The 13,909-nt window shown below is 41.8% G+C and overlaps 1 protein-coding gene across 6 annotated transcripts in view; it reads left to right on the top strand.

Moving 5' to 3' along the window:
* lg11h8orf34 (linkage group 11 C8orf34 homolog) overlaps positions 1–13,909 on the top strand; it is a 153,779-nt gene that overhangs the window by 44,384 nt on the left and 95,486 nt on the right. For all 6 annotated transcript variants that reach the window (XM_031836113.1, XM_031836112.1, XM_031836114.1 and 3 more), the window contains exons 4-6: positions 6,158–6,277; positions 9,679–9,707; positions 11,804–11,967. In XM_031836113.1, coding sequence (XP_031691973.1) covers positions 6,158–6,277; positions 9,679–9,707; positions 11,804–11,967 — 313 coding nt within the window. The remainder of the gene's footprint in view (positions 1–6,157; positions 6,278–9,678; positions 9,708–11,803; positions 11,968–13,909) is intronic.

Here is a 13,909-nt window from a genome sequence, read left to right as displayed (position 1 = left end):
GTATGTTGTGGGTTAGAGTTTGCTGCATGGTAACCGTGCACTTCAAAACAAGTTAGAAAGCATGACCATTACACCACCACAATCTCATCTTTTATAATAATATTTCATAGCTTCATCGCCCAGGTAATAAAGGCATCAAACATACGGTTTACATACATGTCTATTGTTATTCAACATTCTGTTAACATACAGTACATGTGTCATATGTCATTCCCTGTTTGTTTCTAGTCTATGCTACAATTACAGTTGGCCATTATAATGGATAGAAGAAGAGACAAGTAGATGGAGAGGAAGGAAGGAAGGAAAGGGAGGAGAGGAAAGAACAGCAAAGACTAAACATGCCTCTGTTAACATGTATGTTAAGACACCGTGTGACTCATGCAGTAAATTAATTTACACTAAATAACAACAGATAAAATCCTCCTATTCTTCCTCAAAACAAACTGTCAAAAAGGTAGATTACTACGTACCTGTGTACTCGCCAGTGTTGCCCATACTGTAGAATACTTCTATTAATCCAGTATATTTCAGTCATGAAACATACTGTACATGAAACATGCATAACACCTGGTATCTCTGTATCTTTGTAGAACACGTCTAGTACTGTACTTTACACAGATGGCTGATGAAATTCAAAGTAGTCATCCATAGAGAAGTAATTTTCAGAGATGCAACCACAGTACAAATCAAATCAAATTGTATTTGTCACATGCGCCGAATACAACAGGTAGACCTTACAGTGAAATGCTTACTTACAAGCCCTTAACCAACAATGTTTTAAGAAGTTTTAAGAAAAATATGTGTTAAGTAAAAAAATAGAAAATAAAAGTAAAAAATAATTCAACGGCAGCAGTAAAATACAATAGCGAGGTACATACAGGGTGTACCGGTACAATGGGCGTGGGCACCGGTTGGTCGAGGTAATTGAGTTAATATGTTCATGTAGGTGGAATTGAAGTGGCAATGCATAGATAATAAACAGAGAGTAGCAGTAGCGTAAAAGAGGGGTCTAGGTAGCCCATGGATTAGCTGTTCAGGAGTCTTATGGCTTGGGGGTAGAAGCTGTTAAGAAGCCTTTTGGACCAAGACTTGGCACTCCGGTACCGCTTGCCGTGCGGTAGCAGAGAGAACCGTCTATGACTAGGGTGGCTGGAGTCGTTGACAATTTTTAGGGCCTTCCTCTGACACCACCTGGTATGGAGGTCCTGGATGCCAGGAAGCTTAGCCCCAGTGATGTACTGTACGCACTACCCTCTGTAGTGCCTTGCGGTCGGAGGCCGAGCAGTTGCCATACCAGGCAGTGATGCAACAGGTCAGGATGTTCTCGATGGTGCAGCTGTAGAACCTTTTGAGGATCTGAGGGCCCATGCCAAATCTTTTCAGTCTCCTGAGGGGGAATAGGTCTTGTCTTACCCTCTTCACGACTGTCTTGGTGTGTTTGGACCATGTTAGTTTGTTGGTGATGTGGACGACAAGGAACTTGAAGCTCTCAACCTGCTCCACTACAGCCCCGTCGATGAGAATGGGGGCATGCTCAGTCCTCCTTTTCCTGTAATCCACAATCATCTCCTTTGTCCTGATCACGTTGAGGGACAGGTTGTTGGCCTGGCACCACACGGCCAGGTCTCTGACCTCCTCCCTACAGGCTCATCATTGTCGGTGATCAGGCCTACCACTGTTGTGTTATCGGCAAACTTAATGATGGTGTTGGAGTCGTGCCTGGCCGTGCAGTCAAGAGTGAACCGGGAGTACAGGAGAGGACTGAGCACACACCCCTGATGGGCCCCCGTGTTGAGGATCAGCTTGGCAGATGTGTTGTTACCTACCCTTATCACCTGGGGGCGGCCCGTCAGGACGTCCAGGATCCAGTTGCAGAGGGAGGTGTTTAGTCCCAGGGTCCTTAGCTTAGTGATGAGCTTTGAGGGCACTATGGTGTTGAACGCTGAGCTGTGATGTTTGCAGGAGCAGCACTCACTTCTCAGGACATAGAAGGGCAGAATCCATCAAACTATTTTGTGCATAACATAACAAAAACAAGGTTGATTTGCAAAAATCTTATTTGGATAAGATTTTAAATCTCTATAATGTTAAAATACTGGATTTCACCAGTAATATATGGTTGTTTGTTTGTTTACGTGTGAAATTATGAAAATAAAAATACATTTAATTTATTGCAAAAGTATGTAATTTAGACAAATTTACTAAAACAACAGTTGATTTTGGCCAATAAATTGTTAGAACAATAAACCGTCATCTCTTGTTATGTCATTGATCAACATTCCATTCTCATGACTTTTCCTATGTCATGACAGAGAAAACATTTACAAGAAAATGAAACTACAGTAGCTCGCCTTTTCTCCTGACTGCAGGGTGAGGTCTAAGAGATCAAGATAAAAGCAGATAATCATTGTACCTACAGTATATTTATAGATTATGGGTGAATCATTTTAACAAACAGCAAAATAAACCAAATATAAAATAATATTTGTACCTATTGCTTACGTTGAGCAATGAAATATGTTAAACAGCAGAAAAGCCCGAATAGATTTTTTCTCTCCATAGGAAGACAAGTAGTGTGTGTTTGTTATTTGTCTTGTTGGTGAGAGTTTATTGCAGGGTAACCGTGCACTTCAAAACAGGCTAGAAATGTTATTGGCCACATACGCGTGTTTAGCAGATGTTATTGCGGGTGTAGTGAAATGCTCCTGCCTCTAGCTCTGACAGTGCAGTAGTATCTAACAAATAATATCTAACAGTTTCACAACGTATTCCCAAAATACACGTACATCTAAGTAGAAATGGATTAAGAATATTTATACATGTCAGAGCGGTATTGAACTAAGATACAGTGGCATAGTATAGAGTACAGTATATACATATGTATACATAGTATAGAGTACAATATATACAGATGTATACATAGTATAGAGTACAGTATATATATATGAGATGGATGATGCAATATTTACAAACAATTAAAGTGACTAAGATACCGTAGAATAGTGTCAAGTACAGTTTACACATATGAGATGAGTAATGCAAGATACGGAGACATTATTAAAGTGTCTAGTGTTTCATTTCCTTAAAGTGGCCAGTGATTCCTAATCTCTGTCTCTGGGCAGCCGCCTCTGAAGTGCTGGAGATGCCTGTTTAGCAGCCATTAACATACAGGACATGTGTAATATTTCATTCCTTCTTTGTTTCTAGTATTTCTATGCTACTGTTACAGTTGACTATGACAATTGAAAGAGGTAGGAAGAAGAATAGAAAAATAGATCGAGAGGAAGGAAGGAAAGGGAGGAGAGAAGACCAGCAAAGACTAAACATGCCTCTGCTAACTTGTGTGTGTTAAGACACCGTGTGACTCGGCAGTAAATTCATTCACACTGAATAACAACAGATAAAATCCTCTTACTCTTCCTCAAAACAAACTGTCAAAAAGGTAGATGACATACCTGTGTACTCGCCAGGTTTATAAATGTAACATGGACATCCCCCTACTGTAGAACAATTCCAGTAATCCAGTGTATTTCAGTCATGAAACATGCATAACACCTGGTATCACTGTATCTTTGTAGAACACGTCTAGTACTGTACTTTACACAGATGGCTGATGCAATTCAAAGTAGTCATCCATACAGTAGTGATGTTCAGAGATACAACACAGTACAGTGATGTATGCAGGAGCAGCACTCACCTCTCAGGAACACAATCCATCAAAGTAGTTTTAGATTACTGCTTCAGATGACTTGCTAGAACATTTAGTAGTGTCCCTGCTTTCACCCACCCATTTCCTTCTGTATTTCAGATCATTTCAAAGGTATGTATTTTTCATAAGGACCTAATACTGTATGTCCTGATGAAATATAGATCTCTCTCCATTATCTTTCATGTAATCCAAAACTCTGTGTGTGCATGTATGTGTGTGTGAGGGTTATTACTACAGATGTCGAATATTAACTTGGTCACTCTTTTGTCGCTGAGCATTTTCCTGCTGCATCAGGAAATTCAAATGAGCCTCAAATGAGCCTCAAATAATGTTCTCTCTTGCTCGCTTAAACATGTACAATAATGTATCTGAAAAGCAGCCAGACACGTCAACAGCTGTTGTTTTACATGGCTTAATAACAACATAGATATTGGTCTACTAGCCTACGACATACAAGTGTCAAGTGTATGGTTAGGTCAGAATTAAGTTCAATCGGGGTCTCCACAATGCTGTTTTTCTCTCGGTTCCTGAAGCTTTTCCAATGTCAAACACTATTTCTCAACTGCCAGTTGAGACAGAGCTGTGCTCTTCTCTGCACCAGAATATAATGGCTTGAGAAACACCTTTACAGGCTCTTGCCATTTAGTAGATGCCCTTTTTTCTGTCCAAATATTAGTATTGGTGGCCCAGCAGGAATCAAACCCACAATTTTTGAACAGACTAAGGGCGATTAATCTAATTGACAAGCATTCTGTACAAGAATTTCAGTGTTTACCACTGCAAATCTACTATGCCAATTTACCTGCCACATTGTATTAATGGAAACTAATGTTGGTGTAGCATATTGTTGTTATTTTCTTTGTTTCCTATTTATGTTATCTGGTATAGTCATTTCTCATCAAGATATCCTTGCACGGTCTGTATATGAAATGTGTAAATAAATCAAGTCAATCGGGGGGATTGAGTTATTTGTGGAACCTCATGTCGTAGCCTAGTGGCGGCGTGGGTCAGAATTGAACCCACGCCGACACGTTATGCTTATATGTGCGCTGCCACGCTGAATGTAGCAGCCCTAACCGTTAGACCACTCCAGGCCACGATTGAACTCAATTTTGACCTTAGCATACACTTCTCACTTGTATGTTGTAGGCTAGTAGAGACCAATATCTATGTTGTTATTAAGCTATGTAAAATGATGGTTGTTGACGTGTCAGGCTGCTTTTCAGATACATTTTTTGTACATTTGAATGTTGCAGTAAAAGGACCTAGTTTTAGCGTATAAGCGAGAAAGAGAGAGAATTATTTTGATAGCAAGCCCTGATCCCAATGACTCGACTGCCCTGCATGGAGAGAAAGAGAACTGTTAATTCAGCAAAGCACTTCATGTATGTCCATTATTATCCCTAAACGGGGTATTAGTGCAGTAGTCCAGTTCTATATGGATGGTTTATTCAGAGATGTACTTTACACTGAGTGTACAAAACATTAGGAACACCATCCTAATATTAAGTTGCACCCTCTTTTGCCCTCAGAACAGCCTACATTCATTGGGTGCATGGACTCTACAAGCTGTCGAATGCGTTGCACAGGGATGCTGGCCCATGTTGGCTCCAGTGCTTCCCACAGTTCCCAAGTTGGCTGGATGTCCTTTGGGTGGTGGGCCATTCTTGATACACACAGGAAACTGTTGAGCGTGAAATGCCCAGCATCGCTGCAGTTCTTGGCACACCTGTGCTCCTGGCACCTACTACCATACCCCGTAATACGTACACAATCCGTGTCTCAATTGTCGCAAGGCTTAAAAATCTTTCTTTAACCTGTCTCCTCCCCTTCATCTACACTGATTGAAGTGGATTTAACAAGTGACATCAATAAGTGATTATAGCTTTCACCTGGTCAGTTTATGTCATGGAAAAGGCAGGTGTACTGAATGTTGTTTACACTCAGTATAGGAACATAATGATTCACATAAGATGTGGGTTAAGTTAAAGACTCCATGTATATTCCCCTATCCCTATAGGAGAATATCTCTCCCCCTCTCCCTCCATATTTCATGTATATATCTCTCACTCTTCATTCATGAATTAAACCTCTAGGTAATGTTTAGAGGGAGCGAGAGATGTAGAGGGAGATAGAGGGGCCCAGGGCTAAGGCAGGGGACACTGGAAGACGTTGGTGAGATGATAATGAAATCTGGGTAATTTCCTCTTTTTGTTTGTCCCATTTTCATCTGCTAATCATGCTGTAATGTCCTCCAGGCCTTGAGGGAGACCAATGGTCTTGGAGGGGATACATCGACTTTCCTCCAAGCTTTTCCATACAGAAAACATCTCTTGATATCTAAGCTTTATTGACATATGTGAAAGTTAGTGTCTTTCTCAAGTTCTGGTTTGTTTCAGTGTTGAAGAACATTTCAATGAAATTGCTCTGTGTGTTTGTGTGTTTCAGTGCCGCGGTCCATAGAGCACCCATCGTGGGAGTGGAGGGAGAGCAAAGACTTTGATGAGCTCAACCACATCCTGCAGGAGAGCAAGAAGCTGGGCAAGGCTCTGGAGAACCTGTCACGCAGTGAGTACAGTAACTAAACCCTAATGCTGTAACCTAAACCCTGAAGCCAAGGCCCTGGAGAACCTGTCACGCAATGAGTCTAGTAACTAAACCTTAATACTGTACCCTAAACCCTGAAGCCAAGGCTCTAGAGAACCTGTCACGCAGTGAGTCTAGTAACTAAACCCTAATACTGTACCCTAAACCCAAGGCTCTGGAGAACCTGTCCAGCAGTGCATCTAGTAACCAAACCCTAATACTGTACCCTAAACCCTTTTAAGCCAAGGCTCTGGAGAACCTGTCACGCAGTGCATCTAGTAACCAAACCCTAATAATGTACCATAAACTCTAATACTGTACCCTAAACCCTAATACTGTACCCTAAACCCTTAAGCCAATGCTCTCGAGATACCTGTCACACAGTGAGTCTAGTAACTAAACCCTAATACTGTACCCTAAACCCCTAATACTGTACCCTAAACCCTAAAGCCAAGGCTCTAGAGAACATGTCCCACAGTGAGTCTAGTAACTAAACCCTAATACTGTACTCTAAAGCCTAAAGCCAAGGCTCTAGAGAACCTGTCACACAGTGATTCTAGTAACTAAACCCTAATACTGTACCCTAAACCCCTAATACTGTACCCTAAACCCTAAAGCCAAGGCTCTAGAGAACATGTCCCACAGTGAGTCTAGTAACTAAACCCTAATACTGTACTCTAAAGCCTAAAGCCAAGGCTCTAGAGAACCTGTCACACAGTGATTCTAGTAACTAAACCCTAATACTGTACCCTAAACCCTGATACTGTACCCTAAACCCTAATACTGTACCCTAAACCCTAAAGCCAAGGCTCTAGAGAACCTGTCACACAGTGAGTCTAATAACTAAATCCTAATACTGTACCCTAAACCCTAAAGCCAAGGCTCTAGAGAACCTGTCACACAGTGAGTCTAGTAACTAAACTCTAATACTGTACCCTAAACCCTAAAGCCAAGGCGCTAGAGAACCTGTCACAAAGTGAGTCTAGTAACTAAACCATAATACTGTACCCTAAACCCTAATACTGTACCCTAAACCCTAAAGCCAAGGCTCTACAGAACCTGTCACACAGTGAGTCTAGTAACTAAACCATAATACTGTACCCTAAACCCTAAAGCCAAGGCTCTAGAGAACCTGTCACACAGTGAGTCTAGTAACTAAACCCTAATACTGTACCCTAAACCCCAAAGCCAAGGCGCTAGAGAACCTGTCACACAGTGAGTCTAGTAACTAAACCCTAATACTGTACCCTAAACCCTAAAGCCAAGGCTCTAGAGAACCTGTCACACAGTGAGTCTAGTAACTAAACCCTAATACTGTACCCTAAACCCCAAAGCCAAGGCTCTAGAGAACCTGTCACACAGTGAGTCTGGTAACTAAACCCTAATACTGTACCCTAAACCCCAAAGCCAAGGCGCTAGAGAACCTGTCACACAGTGAGTCTAGTAACTAAACCCTAATACTGTACCCTAAACCCCAAAGCCAAGGCGCTAGAGAACCTGTAATGCCCAACGCAGGAGATGAGAAGCAGGTACAGGCAGTGAACCATTTAATTTAGACGGACATGCAACGGAACAGGAACAACATCTGAACATAAACACGACATGACAAACAATGCTACTACAGGGAACAACACAGAGGAGCAGACATATATGCAGGGGCAATCAACACAGTGAGGGAGTCCAGGTGAGTCCAATGAGCATAGCTGCGCGTAGTGATGGTAACAGGTGCGCGTGACGACGGGTAGCCTGGCGCTTGGAAGGGGGTGCGGAAGCAGGCGGGACAGAACCTGTCACGCAGTGAGTCTAGTAACTAAACCCTAATACTGTAACCTAAATACTAATACTGTACCCTAAACCCTAATACTGTACCCTAAAGCCTAAAGCCAAGGCTCTAGAGCAAGTATTCCCAAACTGGGGTACGAGCAATGCCGTCGGGGTACATCAAATAAAAATGTGATTCACAGAAGAAAGAAAAATAATAATAATAATAATAATTCTTCACATTTTCAAACAGATTTATATTTTCCCATGGGGCTAAACATTTGGGTGATGTTTTTTTCTCGCCTGAGTATTCTCGTTTCACTGCCAAAAATACAACTAAACCATCTAGTGTTCAACGAAATAACAACACAATGTCAAATACAGGAAGCCTAGTCAAATAATTAACATCCAATCACATTAACCTCTAGCGGGAATTCCACTAACGGTCCGTATGTACTGTAGCCAAACATAGCTGCTGCTCATGATGTTGCAAAAGTCATGACAGTTACACATTGTGGAAAGGTAACGCGCGTGCAAGCAGTTGCTCCCGACGCCACTTGGGTACACTGCAGCATCCACCAAGAGGCTCTTACTGCCAAGGGAATGCCTGACAGCTTGAAATACGCTTAGGACACTGCAGTGAAAATTTTTAACTTTGTTAAAGCAAGGCTTCGGAACTCTCGTGTATTATTTGCACTATGCAATGATATGAGCAGCGACCATGTAACGCTTTTACAACATACAGAAGAAGTTCTCTGGTTATCAAGAAGCAAAGTATTGGCAGTTTTTTTTTTAAATTGAGAGACAAGCTTAAAGTTTTCTTTACTGACAATAATTTTCACTTGTCTGATCACTTGCATGATGACGAGTTTCTCACACGACTGGCCTATCTGGGTGATGTTTTTTCTCGCCTGAATGATCTGAATCTAGGACTTCAGGGACTCTCTGTAGTCGCAACTATATTCAATGTGCGGGACAAAATTGAGGCTATAATTAAGAAGTTGGAGCTCTTCTCTGTCTGCATTAACAAGGACAGCACACAGGTCTTTCCATCATTGTATGATTTTTTGTGTGCAAATGAACTCAAGCTTACGGACAATGTCAAATGTGATATTGCGAAGCACCTGAGTGAATTGGGTGTGCAATTACGCAGGTACTTTCCGGAAACAGATGACACAAACAATTGGGTTCGTTATCCCTTTCATGCCCTGCCTCCAGTCCATTTACCGATATCTGAACAAGAGAACCTCATCGAAATTGCAACAAGCGGTTCTGTGAAAATTTAATCAGAAGCCACTGCCAGATTCCTGGATTGGGCTGCGAGTATCCTGCCTTGTCAAATCGCGCTGTTAAGACACTGATGCCCCTTTGCAACCACGTATCTATGTGAGAGTGGATTCTCGGCCCTCACTAGCATGAAAACTAAATACAGGCACAAACTGTGTGTGGAAAAAGATTTAAGACTGAGACTCTTATGTTATCTTATAGTAAACCCTTAACCACTTTTGACTAGAGGTAATACTTATAGTAACGTTTTACTATAATCACTTTGTATATATTTTGGAAATAGAGACTGCAGGTAAAGCAGAGCCGCCTCTGAATCACTGTTCTCTTCCTTAAAGGTATCGCTGCTTCTGATGAACTTGATCAGGTGACTATGAACTACTTTGTCATGACTTTCCTCTGATATTGAAACTGTCACCTTCTACTGCCGCCACCCTGTCTGTTGCAATCCGATTCCATCTTTCGTCAATTTGGGCTCAGTTAACAGCACGACACACAGCTCTGAGAATAGTGTTGTGTGTGTGTGTGTGTGTGTGTGTGTGTGTGAGAGAATAATGACAAACCACAATCTCATGGGAATGACATCCATCTGCAGAAACTTCAATAAACATGTCCTCTTCCTGTATTTTCCTGGGTGCTAGTGTGTAGACAAAGCTTTGTTTGACCTGGATTCTACACGGTAATGAGAGCACTGACTTTCCAGTGTACAGTATTTCCCAGTATTGCACACAGTCTTAATTGCAAATTGATTGTCAGGAGGCCCCTCAAACAAAAGGTTTTAGTAACCTTTATTACTAAAGCTTATGAGGGTGTCCAACTTAATTTTTCAACTTTCATGGGCGTCCATCTGAATTCTCATGGCACTGCCAAGCCCCCATAATTTGAACCCTGTAGAAAGCAGCAGCATTTGATCTATTCTTGTCCTCAAGAAGAGACGTTCCCTATAGAGGTAATATCATACAGTATTACAGTACAGTATGTCTGCTTGGCTCCAAGCCCAGATAATCTCCTTCTAGACAAGACAAAGACAGACAGAATATTAAGATATATTTACCCTCCTATCATGTATTAAGTATGGAATTCCATTCCACTTTGAACACGGTGTAGACACCTAAATGAGTGATACTGTGTGAGTGGCTGTGAGCACTGTCAAGTTAGGGTTGCTGTCAGGGATGAATTGGTTAAAAAAATGGTGGTCAAACACTGATTGCCTGTCGCGTTGAAAGTTTTGTGTGTGTTTACCCTCCACTACACCACTGGTTGATAATAATAAGACACAGACAGACAGACAGACAGACAGACAGACAGACAGACAGACAGACAGACAGACAGACAGACAGACAGACAGACAGACAGACAGACAGACAGACAGACAGACAGACAGACAGACAGACAGACAGACAGACAGACAGACAGACAGACAGACAGACAGACAGACAGACAGACAGACAGACAGACAGACAGACAGACAGACAGACAGACAGACAGACAGACAGACAGACAGACAGACAGACAGACAGACAGACAGACAGACAGACAGACAGACAGACATCAATACAGACAGACAGACAGACATCAATACAGACAGACAGACAGACATCAATACAGACAGACAGACAGACATCAATACAGACATCAATACAGACAGACATCAATACAGACAGACAGACAGACAGACAGACAGACAGACAGACAGACAGACAGACAGACATCAATACAGACAGACAGACAGACAGACAGACAGACAGACAGACAGACAGACAGACAGACATCAATACAGACAGACAGACAGACAGACAGACAGACAGACAGACAGACAGACAGACAGACAGACAGACAGACAGACATCAATACAGACAGACAGACAGACAGACAGACAGACATCAATACAGACAGACAGACAGACATACATCAATACAGACAGACAGACAGACAGACAGACAGACATCAATACAGACAGACAGACAGACAGACAGACAGACATCAATACAGACAGACAGACAGACAGACAGACAGACATCAATACATACATCAATACAGACAGACAGACAGACATCAATACAGACATCAATACATACATCAATACATACATCAATACATACATCAATACATACATCAATACATACATACACACACACACACACACACACACATACATACATACATACATACATACATACATACATACATACATACATACATACATACATACATACATACATACATACATACATACATACATACATACATACATAGAAAGAAGCAACATTTATTTATTTGCCTGGCACACAAATGTATCAATGATAAAATCTACTTTCTGTTTTGAACTGAATGGCCATATGACAGTCCCTTTCTCTACCTTTTCTCCCTCCACCTCCCTCCCTTCCATCACCTCTCCTCTCTTTCTTCTCTCTCTCTCTTTCTCTCTCTCTCTCTCACCTACCCCTCTCCCCCTTGCACTAGAACCTTGGGGGGTATAACTCAGTGCTGCGGCCCAGGGTTGTGGGGGAGTGGGTGGGCAGGGTGGAAGAGGATCCAGACCCCCTGGCAGCAGAGATGCTCCAGCCCCCAGTCCCAAGGAACAAGACTGAGGTGTGGGGGAGGGCCAATAACAGCCCCGCCTTGAGGTAAAAGAGAGAGAATGTGTGTGTGTGTGTGGGGGGGGGCTTGTGTATGTGTTTAAATGTGTAAATGTATTTGTGTGTGCTCCTTAAAGGCATGTTTGGGGACACACACAGTTTTTCTGGAGTCAAGCCGAAGTCGATGATTGGTCAACGGTTGGGATTCTTCAAAAAAGTATTTGTTGTCATTCCACGAGAGATGACTCATTTTCATGCACATTTTTACATTGAGAAATACTGCACCAAACATTTTAGTTACAGTTGAAGTCGGAAGTTTACAAACACTTAGGTTGGAGTCATGACTGTGCCTTTAAACAGCATGTAAAATTCCAGAAAATTATGTCATGGCTTTAGAATCTTCTGATAGGCTAATTGTCATCATTTGAGTCAATTGGAGGTGTACCTCTGGATGTATTTCAAGGCCTACCTTCAAACTCAGTGCCTCTTTGCTTGACATCATGGGAAAATCTAAAGAAATCAGCCGAGACCTCTGAAAAGGAATTGTTGACCTCCACAAGTCTGGTTCATCCTTGGGAGAAATTTCCATACGCCTGAAGGTACTACGCTCATCTGTACAAACAATAATACGAAAATATAAACACCATGGGACCACACAACCGTCATACCGCTCAGGAAGGAGACATGTTCTGTCTCCTAGAGATGAACATACTTTGGTGTGAAATGTGCAAATCAATTCCTGAACAACAGCAAAGGACCTTGTGAAGATGCTGGAGGAAACAGGTACAAAGGTATCGATATCCACAGTAAAACGAGTCCTATATCGACATAACCTGAAAGTCTGCTCAGCAAGGAAGAAGCCACTGCTCCAAAACCGCCATAAAAAATCCAGACTATTGTTTGCAACTGCACATGGGAACAAAGATCGTACTTTTTGGAGGAATGTTCTCTGGTCTGATGAAACAAATATAGAACTGTCTGGCCATAATGACCATCGTTATGTTTGGAGGAAAAAGGGGGAGGCTTGCAAGCCAAAGAACACCATCCCATCCGTGAAGCATGGGGGTGGCATCATCATGTTGTGAGGGTGCTTTGCTGCAGGAGGGCCTGGTGCACTTCACAAAATAGATGGCATCATGAGGAGGGAAATTATGTGGATAAATTGACGCAACATCTCAAGACATCAGTCAGGAAGGTAAAGCTTGGTCGCAAATGGGTCTTCCAAATGGACAATGACCCCAAGCATACTTCCAAAGTTGTGGCAAAATGTCTTAAGGAAAACAAAGTCAAGGTATTGGAGTAGGCCTCCTTGCTCACAAAGCCCTGACCTCAATCCTATAGAAAATTTGTGGGCAGAACTGAAAAAGCATGTGTGAGCAAGGAGGCCTACAAACCTGACTCAGTTACACAAGCTTATTGTGCGAAGCTTGTGGAAGGCTACCCAAAACGTTTGATCCAAGTTGAAAGGCAATGCTACAAAATACTAATTGAGTGTATGTAAACTCCTGACCCACTGGGAATGTGATGAAGGAAATAAAAGCTGAAATAAATCATTCTCTCTACTATTATTTTGACATTTCACATTCTTAAAATAAAGTGGTGATCCTAACTGACCTAAAACAGGGAATTTTTACTAGGATTAAATGTCAGGAATTGTGAAAAACTGAGTAAACTTCCGACTTCAACTGTATATGTAAAATTGCGCGACTAAGATCTCCTCTGCAAAATGTAAAAATGAATTAATGACAGTTTTCTTGAGTTATCTGAATATTTAGAGGAACTGTATACTTGCTACAGCGTCTCAAAATGGACAATCAATACTATCGCCTTTTTTCTCACTTTTCAAACAAAGGTATTTTATTTTAAGGGAGTATGCTAGCACACTCGTTCAGTTCATTCTGTTTGTCTAGCCGTGTTCGGCCATACTGAAGCATGCTGAGGCCGAACTCGGCTAGGTGAACCGAATGATTTTGCTAGCATACTCCCTTAA

This window comes from Oncorhynchus kisutch, linkage group LG11, assembly GCF_002021735.2.
Source record: "Oncorhynchus kisutch isolate 150728-3 linkage group LG11, Okis_V2, whole genome shotgun sequence".
Taxonomy (NCBI): Eukaryota; Metazoa; Chordata; class Actinopteri; order Salmoniformes; family Salmonidae; genus Oncorhynchus; species Oncorhynchus kisutch.
This window is presented reverse-complemented; position numbering and strand designations above follow the sequence as displayed.